This window comes from Dasypus novemcinctus, chromosome 9, assembly GCF_030445035.2.
Source record: "Dasypus novemcinctus isolate mDasNov1 chromosome 9, mDasNov1.1.hap2, whole genome shotgun sequence".
NCBI classification, from domain to species: domain Eukaryota; kingdom Metazoa; phylum Chordata; class Mammalia; order Cingulata; family Dasypodidae; genus Dasypus; species Dasypus novemcinctus.
This window is the reverse complement of record NC_080681.1, coordinates 67,737,964-67,753,517: the sequence shown is the minus strand read 5'-3', so window position 1 is coordinate 67,753,517 and position 15,554 is coordinate 67,737,964. Positions and strand designations below refer to the sequence as shown.

The window sequence follows — 15,554 nt, the reverse complement described above, 5'->3', positions numbered from 1 at the left end:
TGTCAATGGATTAAACTCACCTATCAAAAGAGTCAGACTGGGAGACTGGATAAGGAAATATGACCCATCTATATGCTGTCTACAAGAAACACATCTTAGACCCAGGGATTCATGGAGGTTGAAAGTTAATGGTTGGAAAACAATCTTACAAGCAAACAATAACCAAAAAAAGGCAGGAGTAGCTATATTAGTATCAGACAAAATAGACTTTAAATGTGAAACAATTGTGAGAGACAAAGAAGGATACTACATATTAGTGAAAGGGACAGTCTCTCAAGAAGAAAGAACAATCATAAATATTTATGCTCCTAACAAGGGTGCCTTCAAATACATGAGGCAAACACTGGAAAAGCTAAGTGAAAGAATAGATGCCTCTACAATTATAGTGTAAGATTTTAATACACCACTATCAACTTTGGACAGAACACCTCAAAAGACACCCACTAAAGAAACAAAATATTTGAACAGTATATTAGAGGAGCTGGATCTAATAGACATATACAGATCATTACATCCAAATACAACAGGATACACATTTTTCTCAAGTGCACATGAATCATTCTCCAAAATAGACCATATGCTAGGCCACAAAGAAAGGCTTAATGAATTCAGAAACATCAAAATCATACAAAATAATATCCTTGACCATGGTGGAGTGAAGCTGGAAATCTGCAAGGGCCAGAGGCCCAGATTTCACACCAAGATATGGAAATTAAACAGCACACTCTTAGAAAAACAGTGAGTCAAAGAGGAAATCTCAAAAGAAATTAATAGCTACCTTGAAACTAATGATAATGATAACACAACATACCAAAACTTATGGGATGCAGCAAAAGGAGTACTGAGAGGGAAATTTGTAGCCATAAATTCATACATCAAAAAAGAAGAGCAAAAACTGAAGAACTGCGCATTTGGAGGAATTAGTAAAAAAACAGCAAGTAACCCCACAGGAAGAAGAAAAAAAGAAATAACAAAGAGAAGAGCAGACCTAAATGAAATAGAAAATAAGAAAGCACTTGAAAAGATAAACAAGACCAAGAGCTGATTCTTTGAGAAGATCAATAAAATTGACAAACCCTTAGCGAGACTAACAAAGAAAAAAAGAGAGAAGATGCAAATACACAAAATAAGAAATGAGAAAGGAGATATCACCAGTGACCCCACAGAAATAAAGACTATCATAAGAGGATACTTTGAAAAATTATATTCCAACAAAAATGACAATTCAGAGGAAATGGACAAATTCCTAGAAACACATAAGCAGCCTATATTGATGAAAGAAGAAATTGATGATCTCAACAAACCAATCACAAGTAAAGAGATAGAATCAGTCATTAAAAACCTCCCATCTAAGAAGAGCCCAGATGGCTTCACAGGTGAATTCTACAAAACATTCTGGAAAGAACACCAATCCTGCTGAAACTCTTCCAAAAAATCCAAACAGAAGGAACATTACCTAACTCATTCTATGATGCCAACATTACCCTAGTACCAAAGCCAAACAAAGATACCACAAGAAAGGAAAATTACAAACCAATTTCTCTAATGAACCTAGACGTAAAAATCCTCAACAAAATACTTACTAACCGTATTCAACAACACATTAAATGAATTATACACCATGACCAAGTGGGATTCATTCTGAGTATGCAAGGATGGTTCAACATAAGAAAATCAATCAATGTAATACACCATATAAACATATTGAAGGGGAAAAAATCACATGATTCTATCTACAGATGCAGAAAAATCATTTGACAAAATACAGCTCCCTTTCTTGATAAAAACACCGCAAAAGACTGGAATAGAAGGCAATTTTCTGAACATGATAAAGAGTATATATGAAACACCCACAGCCAACATCATTTACAATGGTGAAATCCTAAACTCCTTCCCTCTAAGATCAGGACCAAGACAAGGATGCCCAATCTCTCCCCTTCTATTTAACATTGTCTTAGAAGTACTTGCTTGAGCACTGAGGCAAGAACCAGATAAAAAAGGCATTCAAAATTGGAAAGGAAGAAGTCAAAATTTCATTATCTGCAGATGACATGATCCTATACATAGAAAACCCTGAGAGGTCTACAACAAACCTTCTAGAACTTATAAATGAGTTTAGTAAAGTTGCAGGTTATAAGATCAATGCGCAAAATCAGTAGCATTTCTGTACACCAATAATGAGCAAGCTCAGGAGGAAATCAAGAAACAAATACCATTTACAATAGTAAATAAAAAAATCAAATACCTACGAATAAATTTAAAGATGTAAAAAACTTATACACAGAAAACTACACAAGACTGTTCAAGGAAATCAAAGAAGACCTAAATAAATGGAAGAATATTCCCTGTTCATGGGCAGGAAGACTAAATATTATTAAGATGTCTATACTACCAAAATTGACCTATACATTCAATGCAATCCCAATAAAAATCAACACAGCATTCTTTAAGGGACTAGAAAAATTAGATATGAAATTTATTTGGAAAGGAAAGAGGCCCCAAATAGCCATATTTAAAAAAGACATTTTTAAAAAAGAAAAATGAGATTGGAGGATTCACACTACCTGACTTCAAAACATACTACAAAGCTACAGTAGTGAAAACAGTATGGTATTGGCACAAGGAGAGACACACAGACCAATGGAACCGAACTGAGAGTTCTGATATAGATCCTCATATATATAGTCATATAATATTCGATAGCGCCACCAAACCCTCTCAAATGGGAGAGAATGGCCTATTCAACAAATGGTTCCTGGAGAACTGGATATCCATATGTAAAAGAATGAAAGAGGATTGCCATCTCACACCTTATACAAAAATCAACTCAAGATGGATCAAAGACCTAAATATAAGAGCCAAGACCATAAAGACTTTGGAAAGCAGTGTAGGGAACATATACAAGACCTGGTAATAGGAAATGGCTTCATGAACTTAACACCAAAAGCATGAGCAGCAAAAGAACAAATAGATAAATGGGATCTCCTCAAAATTAAAGCCTTCTGCACCTCAAAGGAGTTTGTCAAGAAAGTGAAAAGAGAGCCTACACAATGGGAGAAAATATTTGGTAACCATATTTCTGATAGGAGACTTATACCTTGCATATATAAAGAACTCCTATATCTTGAAAATAAAAAGATAAACAACCCATTTAAAAAATGGGAAAAAAGATTTAAACAGACACTTCTCCAAAGAAGAAATACAAATGGCTAAAATGCACATGAAAAAAAGGCTCCAAATCTCTAGCTATCAGGGAAATGCAATCAAAACTACAATGAGATACCATCTTACTCCCATAAGATTGGCAGCTATGAAAAAAACAAAAGACTACAAATGTTGGAGAGGATGTGGAGGAATGGGAACACTCATCCACTGCTGGTGGGAATGCAGAAGGATCCAACCATTCTGGAGGACAGTCTGGTGGTTTCTCAAAAAACTAACCATAGATTTGCCATATGACCCAGCAATTCCACTACTGGGTATATACCCAGTAGAACTGAAAACAAAGACACAAACCAATATATGCACACCAATGTTCATAGCAGCACTGTTCACTATTGCCAAAAGTTGGAATCAACCCAAATGCCCAACAACAGATGAATGGATACATAAAATGTGGTATATATATACAATGGAATACTACTTGGCTTTAACAAATATACTAAAAAACACGTGATAACATGGATGAATCTTGAGAACCATATGTTGAGTGAAGTAACCCAGGCATTGAAGGACAAATACTACATGACCTCAATGATATGAAATAAGTAAACCAAGCTTCCTCAGAGAGCCAGAGACTGCAGGATAGGCTTACAGGAAATCAGGGGGTAGAGGAAGGATGTAAGCTGACACCTTCATGGGTGAAATCTATGATAAGCTGGAGGTAAGTATTTGTACAAGGAAGGGATAAAATGGGGGCATAGGGTTACCTTTGGGTGGGGCTTTGCGGGCTCAAGGGAGGCTAGGGATGGGAGGATGGGTAATACTGCCCAAGAAATTGGGGGGAGTATGGGGCAACATACAATCATAGGAGATTGTCAGGTATTTGGTTGAGAGTATAATGCTGAGAAAACTTTTTCAAAAATATAATAAGGAAAGTTACCTGTTTAAGATGCTCAAAGGGGATAATCTGATACAGGACTGGCTCCTAGGGAATATGTGAATGCTCATTTTGCCATAGTGGGTTATATCATTGGATAGAGACCCATATAATGAGTGAAGGTATGCCCACATCCTGGGGAGGACTGATGCCATCAAATAGAGGGAACTGTATCTCTCAAGAGAAATGGTGGCCCCCAGGGCATTAGGGCAGTTAAGCGTATAAAGCCCTCAACACTATTGCAAGTATCTTGAACACGGCCCTTCAAGCAATGAAGATTGACTGTCACTGTGGGCCCTAAGGGGAGGAGGAAAGAGGTATTGAATAGATGGAACCAATGTAACTGTGTGGGCAATTGAAGTGTTTCACAAGAGTACGCAAGGATGGATATAAGACGTAAAATTACACCAAAAATATGTAGGGGCTGGTAGGCTAAAATGCAAATCATAATGTAAAACATAAGATAACTGAAAATTTAGAAAACTGTATAGTCTAAAATATAAATCACAATGTAAACACAAATGTTACCTTGTTTGAAAGCTATTGTCTCAATATCTGTACATCAGTTTCAGTAAATATAGTATGAATATGTAAAAAGATTATTGCTGTGGAAGGGAAAAGGTTTTATGTTGGATATGTGAGAGTACTGTATATTGTATATATGAATTACTGTGATCTAAAACTCTTGTGAACATAAGCTTAATAATTAGAAAAAAGAAAAGAAAAAGATAGGACGTAGACACTGAGGAAAAGACGGATGTAGCTGCCTTGCCAATCTGCATACAGGGCAACACTTATTGCAGTGATGGAAGGCAAAACATTAAAAAAAAAAGCTTTTGCATTTCTAAATTTTTTGATACCTCAATTTATTTTTACCTTAATTTTTCCATGTTAATATGAATTCTATATCTAACCTTTAAACTCATTGTTATATTCCATTTTACTAATAAGGGAACCTCGCAATATATTGGGCTTCACTTTTCAGGAAGTTTTGGATCTCAGAGAGGTTCAACAATGGCAGCAGAGGAATACTGGTGTAGGATGTTACTGACAGGGGACACATGGTTGGCAGGGAGTTCTATAGGGCATATATCCAGGGTACATAAAAATGTGTGGATATTTTCATAGTGGATACAATCAAAAACAACAACTGAGGGAGTGCTGAGTTCCTAGCCAGGGGAGCTCTATCACAGTGACTAAAGGAACAGCAACAATCCCCCAAGTGCAACGGCAAAGACCAAGAAAGAATGAAGGTCCAACAATGAGCCCTTGATACTAATGAATATGCTTGTGAGCCTGTGCACCTGAAATAAGAACAAGGCCTAGAGCTGCAGGGTGCCTAGAAGCAACCTCCGTGTTGCTCAAATGTGGCCAGTCTCGAAGCCAAACTCAGCATGTAAATGTGTTGCCTTCCCCTCAGCATGGGACATGACTCCTGGGGATGAGCCTCCCTGGTGCCAAGGGATTACTACCAAGTACCAGCTGATGATTTAACTAGAAAATGACCTTGAATATAAGGGTCAACTTGGACCAGCAGAATATCTCAGTTTACATATAATACCAGGAGTTAAAAATGCTTTTTGACCTGAATCAAGGGGGAAATGGAAAGGACAAATGAGTTTATATGGCTATAAGTCTCCAAAAAAGAGCCGGGAGGTTATCAGAGGGGTTGCCCTTATGCATACCTCAGCAGAGTCCCAGAGACAGATAAAGTAGATACAACCCCAGGTACTGGTTCTTCTGAGGGCTACAGAGACCCACAGGTTCTATGGTCATGGCAGATGGAGTTCAATGCCATGTCAGTTGGCCCTTCTTTGGAGTTTGTGTTTCTGTGTGATGGAGCTGGACTCAGATGTGATCTTTTCTCACAAGCCTCTCCTGTTATGTTTACCAGAACTGTAGTTGGTGCTGGGGTTTAATATATACCCAGAGGATCTGAATCTCTGGACTGACCATATGATAGCCAGGCCCTGAGCCTCAACAGTCTTCAGCTCCTACACTCTGGTTTATTGGACTTACCCCACTCATCCAACATGGAGTTGAAGAAAGTCAACCACCACATCATGGAGCCAAGAGTAGCTACAACTGAAAGCAGGAGGATTGCATCCAGCATCCAGGTGGAATCTAAGCACCCCCTTGATATAGATGTGGAGTGGACACAACCATTCCAAGGTTCATAGGATGGAGGAATAGAATATGGATTAGAATGGACTTACTGATATTCTATTCATGAACTATTGTGATTAGTAATCAAAGAACGTGTGGCATTGGTGTGGAGAAAGTGGCCATGGTGGCTGCTGGGTGTAAGGAATGGGAGGAAGAGATATGGAGGGGTTTTCGGGACTTGGAGTTGTCCTGGGTGGTGCTGCAGGGACAATTACCAGACATTGTGTGTCCTCCTATGGCCCACTGGATGGAACATAGGAGAGTGTGGGCTATGATGTGGACCATTGACCATGAGGTGCAGCGGTGCTCAGAGATGTATTCACCAAATGCAATGAATGTCTCATGATGATGGAGGAGATTGTTGCTATGGGGGGAGGAGTAGGGTGAGGGGGGTGGGGGGTATATGGGGACCTCATATTTTCTGAATGTAATAAAAAAAAATTAAAAATTTATAAAGACGACATTAGATTCGTGGTTATGTAGGGCTGGAGAATGATAGAGGGATTGAGAGGTGACTGCTAAGAGGTATGGAGTTTTTCTTTTTGGAGTAATGAAATTTTTCTAGAAATTTTTATGGTAACGAAGGCACAACACTGTGATTATACTAACTGTGATTATACTATACACTTTGGGAGAATGTATGATATGCAAATATATCTCAATAAAACTGCTTCAAAAGTAAAAAAAACCAAGTAAACAAACAAACAACCAATTCCATTTATAATAGCATCTGAAAGAATAAGATATTTAGGAATAAATTGACCAAGGATGTGATAGATTTGTACAGTCAAAACTACAAAACATTAGTGAATGAAATTAAATAAGAAATAAATGGGGAAGCAGATGTGGCTCAACTGATAGAGCATCTGCCTACCATATGGAGGGTCCAGGGTTCAATCCCCAGGGCTTCCTGACCTGTGTGGTGAACTGGCCCACACGCAGTGCTGCCAGGTGCAAGAAGTGCCGTGCCATGCAGGGGCACCCCTGTATAGAGAAGCCCCACATAAAGGAGTGAGCCCTGCAAGGAGAGCCGCCCCGTGCAAAAAAAGCGCAGCCTGCCCAGGAGTGGTGCCACACACATGGAGAGCTGACGCAGCAAGATGACACAACAAAGAGACACAGTTGCAGAAGAACACACAGCGAGTGGACACAGAGAGCAGACAACAGTGGGGGGAGGGGTAAGGGGAGAGAAATATATAAAATAAATCTAAAAAAAAAAAAATGTAAAGATATCCAATGTTCATGTGGACTGGAAGACAATATTGTAAAGATGTCAATACTAGCTAAAATGATAGTTAGATTCATTGTATTCCCTATCAAAATTCTGCTATACTTTTGGCCAAAAGAAAAGCTGTTTCTCAAATTCACATAGAATTTCAACGGGTGCCAAAGAGCCAAAATAATCTTGAAAATAAAAAACAAGCAAACAAAAACAAAAAAAACAAGGTTGGGGAACTCAAAAGTCTCAATTTCAAAACTAGTTACTACAAAGCTACAATAATCAACAGTGTGGAACTGGCATTATGGCAGATATATAGACTAACAGAACAGAATTAGTAGAACAGAAATAAACCTGTAATCCATGGCCAATTGATTTTTTATAAGCGTGCCAAGTTCACTCAATGGAAAAACAGTTTCTTCAACAAATGGTGCTGGAAAAACTGGATATTCACATGCAAGAGAATGAAATTGGACCTCCACTTCAAACCATACACAAAAATTAACTCAGTGTGGATCAATCACCTAAATATAAGAGCTAAAACCATAAAGCTCTTAGCAGAAAACAGGGGAAAATATTCAGGACCTTTTATTTTGCAATAGATTCTTAACAGGACCCTAAAAACATAAGCAACCAAAAAAGTGAGATAAATTGGATTTGATCAAAATTAAAAACTTTTCTGCATCAGAGGACATTATCAAGAAGGTGAAAAGAAAACGTATAGAATGGAAAAATATTTGCAAATCATGTATTTGATAAGGGACTAGTATTCACAATATATAAAGAATTCCTATAACTCAACAACAAAAATGGCAAACAACCTAATCAATAAATGTGCAAAGGACTTCAATAGACATTTCTTCAAAAAAAGATACACAAATGGCTAATAAGCACATGAAAAGATAATATCATTAGCTATTAAGGAAATGCAAATCAAAACCATAATAAGATACCATTTCATATCCAAAGGATCATCATTACTAAAAATAAAAAAAAAAAATAACAGCAGCTGGTGAGGATGCCGAGAAATTGGAATCTTTGCTGTACTTTGTTGATGGGAATGTCAAATGATGCAGCCACTGTGTATAAGAGTTTGGCAATTCCTCAAAAAATCAAACATAGAATTATCATATGACCCTAATTCTACTTCTAGGAACCCTTAAGACATGTTGAGACACAAAATGAAAAACACTGTCTGATCTCATGTATATGAAATAAGAATATGCAAATTTAGTCAGAAATTAGAATACAGGTTATTAGTGGCAGGGATTGGGGAAAGGGAATGGGGAATTATTGCTTAATTGGTACAGAGTTCCTGTTTGGGGTGATAAACATTGTGGTAATGGATGGTAGTGATGGTAGCATTAACATTGTGAAAATAATTAACACCACTGAATTGCATTCTTAAAAATGGTTAAAATGAGAACTTTTATATGTATATGTATATATGGTACTAGAATAAAAATTTTTTAAAACCCCATAGACTATACAATAAAGATAAACCACAATGTAAACTATGATCTATAGTTAATAATATAATCTTATTATTTAATAAAATAAAATAATTTTGTTATATATTACTATAATAAAAGTACCACACTAATGCAAAATGTTAGTAATAAGGAAAACTGTGGGGGTGGGGGTGGAGAGAGGATACTTTCTATATGTTTTTTCAATAAACCTACAACTGCTATAACAAAAAAAAAAATTTTAGAAGAAAACACACACAAAACTGACACAAAATGAAATAATTCCTGCCCTTAATAAATCTATTCAATGATTGATTAGTAAGTGAAACCATAATGTCTAGGGAGTAAAAGACTGATTTATGACTTTGGTTCTAATGCTGCTTTGTTACCCAATTAACAAGTCATTTATTCAATGGAATGCAAGGCCCTTTCTACTTTTGCAGTCTTTTTTTCACTACTTGTCTTCATACATGCCATGTTTTCAGATTCACTAGATTACTCACCATTCCCAGAAGTGATTCTGAAGTTTGTTCATGCTGTTCTTTTTATCCGATATACCATTTTCCCTCATTCCTGTTGGGGACTGAATCATGACCCCCACATAAGACATGTTCAAATCTCAATCCATGTTCTGGTGGGTAAGAACCCATTTGTAAATAGGACCTTTGACTATGTTGTTATTAGTTAAGGTGTGACCAAACTGAATGAGGGGGCCTTAATCTGGCATGCCTGAAGTTCTTATAAACAAAGGAAAGTGGATATGGAAGTAGAAGGCAGAAGTCAGTGAAAACCATAGGAGCAGACACATGAAGAAAGAGAAGCCAATGTGAGAGAAGAGGTTAGAACGCTACATACACTGGGAGACACTAAGCCCTGCCAATATCTTGATGTTGGACTGTTTAGCCTACAAAACAGTAAGATAAGAAATTCCTGTTATTTTTAAGATAATCCATTATGTGGTATTTGACATAGCAGCCCTACAAAATAAAATAGATTCCAAGGGCCACATCAAATGTAATCCTTGTGTGAAATAATCCCTGACATCGCCAAGCAGAATTAATTGTTCCCTCTTTTGCTAGTAAAACAAGAATAGCAAGTTGATAAATGACAATATTCCCCATTGTTCAAAAATTTAATATTTATTGAACATCTATTATGTGCCAAATATTATGTGTCAAATTTCTAGTTTAGAAATTTTTCCACTGTGCAGAAAAATGTTAACATAGCAGGACTGAGACTGTTATGCTAAGAAAGATCTGTCTACAAGGTTGGCCCTTAGGTGGTATCTGGAAATTTGGATTTTGGAAGGGTTCCTATCATTCTCACAACTGGTAAGAGGGGCTCACTATGCCTAAACTGTTTATATAAATATGGTTCATACTGAACACCTGCTTTCTTCCTGGGAGTCTGAAGTTTTGGTAGTTGGTAGCAGAGGGTGCTTATGAAACTGGTCCCTAATAAAAAATCCTTGAGCACTGATTGTCTAAGGAGCTTCCCTGGTAGACATTTTACTTGTGTTATCACAACTCACTGCTGGTGGAATCAATAGTATCTTGTGTAACTGCACTGGGAGAGGACTGTTGGAAGCTTGTTTCCTCCCAACCTTACCCCAAGCACCTTTACTCTGCTGATTTTGTTTCATGTCTTTTCACTATATAAAATATAACTGTGAGTATGACTATATGCTGAGTCCTGTGTGATCTCTTAACGAACCTGGGGTGGTGGTGCTGACCTCTGATACACTCATATTAATTCACCCAATTTGCACAACCACACTGTGGAAGGGAAATATTTTGCCTCCAAGTTTGCTGCTTATAGGCTTCTTGATAGAACAGAAGCAGAAGCTCACACATTGAAGGTACACAGTGCTCAAGTTAAATAATCTAATAAAAGCTTCACTTAAATTTCCTGAACCTTGGTTTTTCCAATATTTAAAATAAAAAAATATGGCAATATAAGGGTGTATGTATAGGAAAAGTGTATCGTATTAAAGAATAGTAAATGCTACACAGATTATTTCTCATTGTGAACCACTTCTCCATATTTTCTCTTTTTAATGTTCCCTCTTAGGACCCTTATGTCTGCTGTGGTATTGGATATTTCCAATTCAAAGGATTTTATGCAGAAGCCTTAAATACCTTTTAGTAAAATCTTTGAAGCAGAGTCGCAGTTTATTATGATGTCTGAAAAGCTTTGGGTCACTGGGTATTTCAGATAGGAAAACTTGGGCAACTTCCAGTGGTCCCTGTAAAACAAAAAAATAAAAGAATATGATTTTATCTTCTTTAAAAATCACTGAAAATTTACTCAATAGATATTCCTGGCTCTGAAATGGCTGCATATAATCTGAAAGTATATATATCTATGCCTATATTGAAATTTTCTAGAGACAGACCCAGGCATTATGTTTCTAGATTTCCTAATGTCAAATCTACATTCTTGGGGGAGAATAATGGGACAGTGGCAGAGTAGGAAGCTCCCCAGGAATCAGACAATTGAACTGGCAGGAACGATATCAATCAATTACTTTGAAACACCAGAGTCTAGAGGAACACTGGGGAGAATCCAGGGAGAAGTGGGAGGAAAGGTTGGTAAATTGCCACAGATACCGGTAAGTTCCATCCTTTCTGCAGCAGCTACCATACCCCTTTCCCCCAGCCTCGTGACAGGCAGCAGTGGGGACTGCAGCTTGGGCTCTTGGTGCAGCTTGCTGGTAGTCCTACAAACTCGGGGGGAGGGTGGGAGTGGACTGATGGAAGATTTCTAACTTTGATCAACTACTTCAGATCACTGGGGCCGGATATGAGAGTGGCCAAAGTTCCAATGCCCTTGGGCAAAGGTGGCAGAGGAATCTTAAGGACAGTAACCTTTCTCATAACTATAGAAAACAGTTCTATGAAGGGCTGCATTAACCAGGCAAGTGTTGAATCAAGAAAATGCAGCTTCAAAAAGCCATAGAAGAAACCCCTGAAGCCCTTACTGGCCCTTCTCCCTTCCACAACAGCAGGGTGAAGCTTGAGTTCCCACTGTGGATCCCAGGCCCTGTTCTAGAAGGAACAGAGAAGCCATAGTGGGCATAGTGGGGTGCATATATGTCAGTGCCAATCTCTCAGGTTGAAGTTTGAGAGACTGAGCCAGGGAAGGTGTCTCAGGCTCACCCTTCTAGAGTTTGTTCCAAGGGCAGTTTTGTTACCGACAGCTGTGACAGTGTGAGAACCAATTAGGTTGAAGCAGCCTGGGCCAAAAGACTATTTGCATTAAGTCACTCAAGAGACCACCCAGGAGGGGGAGAAGGTCTATTTGAAAAGGAACAGAGGGGGTGTTCATTCCAACTCCTAGAAACTATAAATAGGGAATTCCTAAGGTAAGCATAAGCCCAGGAAAAGAAGCAGGCTCTAAAACTCTAGCTTTACTCAGGTTTACATAAGACAGAGAAGATACCACACTTCCCTTTGCCTTGAGGTGATCTTGACAGGAGAGCTAAAATTCTGAGAAGAGACCATCAGTGAAAGCAGAGCCAAATTGCAAAGGCAATAAAATGCTCTGTTTATTCTATTTTGCTTTATTTATTTATTTATTATTTATTTCTCTCCCTTCCCCTCCAGTTGTCTGTTCTCTGTGTCCATTTGCTGTGTGTTCTTCTGTGACCGCTTCTATCCTTATCAGCGGCACTGGGAATATGTGTTTCTTTTTGTTGCATCATCTTGCTGTGTCAGCTCTCTGCGTGTGCGGCACCATTCTTGGGCAGGCTACACTTTCTTTCGCACAAGGCGGCTCTCCTTATAGGGCGCACTCCTTGCACATGGGGCTCCCCTACACGGGAGACACCCATGGCATTGGAGATAATCTCTATCATACCATTAGGTGGATACAAATGTAAGGATCAGTCAGCTGAGGGAGTAAATCCAAGAGTTAATGATTTAAAATATTAAAATGTAGTATGCCATAAAATATCATCGGTCAAACAAAGACAGGAAATCATGGCCAATCCAAAGAAACAAAATAAAAGTCTAGAAACCATCAATAAAGAGAACCAGACTTTGGATTTACTGGACAGAGACTGAATAAAGAATATGGTAATCTCTCCAGAGAAATATTGGAGGTGAGGAGCAAAATAACTGAAATGAAAAATTCCCTAGATGTTTTCACAGTAGATTGCACGTAGCAGAAGAAAGAATCACTGATGGTGAGGACAAGACAACTGAAATGATCCAGGCTGAGGACCAGAAAGAAAAAAAGAACTTAAAAGAACAAACAGAGCCTAAGAGAATTGTGGGATACCATTAAGCATACCAATATATTCATTATGGGAGTCCCAAAAGGAGAAGAAAGAAAGGGGCAGAAGGAATATTCAAAGAAATAATGGGAGAAAACTTCCCAAATTTAACAAAAGCATGAATATGCACATTCAAGAAGCCCAATGAACCCCAAACAGGATAAACTCAAAGAGAATCATGTCCAGAAACAGTAATCATATGGCCCATTGCAAAGGGCAAAGAGAGCTGCAAAAGAAAAGCAATCAGTTATGTACAAGGCAATCCCAATAAGAATAAGTGCTGATTTCTCATCAGAAATAATGGAGGAAAGAAAGCAGTGTTACAAAATATTTAAAGAGATGAAAGAAAATAATTACCAATAATTGTATATCTGGCAATACTTTCTTTAAAAAATGTGGGAAAGATGAAGACATTCCCCAGATAAAATGAACTGAGGGAATTCATCATTGCTAGACCTGCCCTACAAGCAATGCTAAAGGGAGTTCTTCACACTGAAAGGAGAGGACACTAGACAGAAGATCAAAGCAATATAAAGAAATGAATACCTCCAGTAAAGATAACCATATGGGTAATCATAAATGCCAATGCTATTGTATTGTATTTTTTTTGTTATGTACTTCACTTCTTCCTTCTAACAGGCACTAAAATGCAAATGAATAAAAAGTAATAATAAATTTATAGTTTTGGATATATAATATACAAAGGTAAATTAATTTGTAAGAAGTAAAAAAAAAGGTGGGGAATAGAGAGATAGAGGAACAGTGTATGTATATGCTATTAAAGATAAGTTGGTATCAAATCAAATATTATTGTTATATATTTAGGAGGTTAAATTTTAACCCCATGGTAAACACAAAGAAAACACATGAAATATATACTCAGAGCAAAGTGAGAGGGACTCAAAATAATACAATATAAAAATAAATAAATATGAAAGTAGGTATTAACCAAGAATTGAGGGTCAAAAAAAGTATAGGATTTAAAGGCTAAATAGCAAAATGACATAAGAAAGTCCTGCATTACTCATAGTTATGTTAAATGTACGTGGCTTAAATAGAATGGATAAAAAAGCATGACCCAGCCATATGCTCTTTACAAAAGACTCACCTTAAATTCAAAGACATAAGTAGGTTGAAAGAGAAAGGATGGAAAAAAATGTACCACACACATAGAAACCAAGTTAGAGTGGGGTAGCTGTACTATTATCAGATAAAATAGACTTTGAGTAAAAAAACTGTTAGGAAGGAAAAAAAAGATAATTATATTCGATAAAAGGGTCAATTCAACAAAACAACATAACAATGATAAATACATATGCACCTAAGAGGAGAGCCCCAAATACATGAAGCAAATATTGACAGATTTGAAGGGAGAAATAGATGGTTCATTGTTAATAGTAGGAGATCTCAATATGGTCACTTTTAATAATGAATAGAACATCTAGACAGAAGAGCAATAAAAGATAGAAGACCTGAATGATACTCTAAACTAAGAAGACCTAACAGCAATAAGAAAATAGAAGACCTGAATGATACTCTAAACCAAGTAAACCTAACTTCACCCAAGAACAACAGAATACATAACCTACTCTAATGCACAATGGATAATTCTTTAGGATAGACCATATGTAAGGTCACAAAACAATTCTCAATCAATTAAAAAATATTAAAATTATACAATGTATCATCCCTGACCAACTGAATGAAGCCAGAAATCAATAATAGAGGGAGAACTAAAAAATGCTAAAATATATGGAAATTAAACAACATACTCTTTAAAAATCAATGGGTCAAATAAGAACTCACACGGGAAATTAGGAAATATCTTGACAATGGAAATGAAAATACAACATACCAAAATTTATGGGATGCAGCAAGAAACTGATGAGGAGGAAATTTATCTCTAAATGCTTACAATAAAAAGGGAGATAGACTTCAAACTAGAGACTTAACCTCAAAACTGAAGGATTTAGAAAAAGAAGAACAGAATAAACCCAAAGCAATCAGAAGGAAGGAAAAACAAAACAAAACAGACTAGGCTGGAAATAAAGTACAGAATTAAAAAACAGAAAGAATCAACTTAAAATCAAAAGTTGGTTCTTTGATTTCGGAGTAATGAAAATGTTCTAAAATTGAGATAATGACAGTATAACTCTGTGATGAAAATGGACATCGCTGAGTGTACACTTTGAACGACCTGTACAAAGCATGGCACTGTGTAACACAGGGAATTTGGTGGTGGAAGATGGACTGTGGTTAACAGAACAAATATGAGAATGTTCTTTCATGAACTATAACAACTACACAATTCTAATACATGATGTT

At 37.1% G+C, this 15,554-nt stretch overlaps 1 protein-coding gene across 4 annotated transcripts in view; it reads right to left on the bottom strand.

Annotated features, from left to right (window-relative positions):
- Window positions 1-15,554, bottom strand: part of DOCK7 (dedicator of cytokinesis 7) — a 319,752-nt gene that overhangs the window by 11,426 nt on the left and 292,772 nt on the right. For all 4 annotated transcript variants that reach the window (XM_058303469.2, XM_058303470.2, XM_058303471.2 and 1 more), the window contains one exon: window positions 11,092-11,198. In XM_058303469.2, coding sequence (XP_058159452.1) covers window positions 11,092-11,198 — 107 coding nt within the window. The remainder of the gene's footprint in view (window positions 1-11,091; window positions 11,199-15,554) is intronic.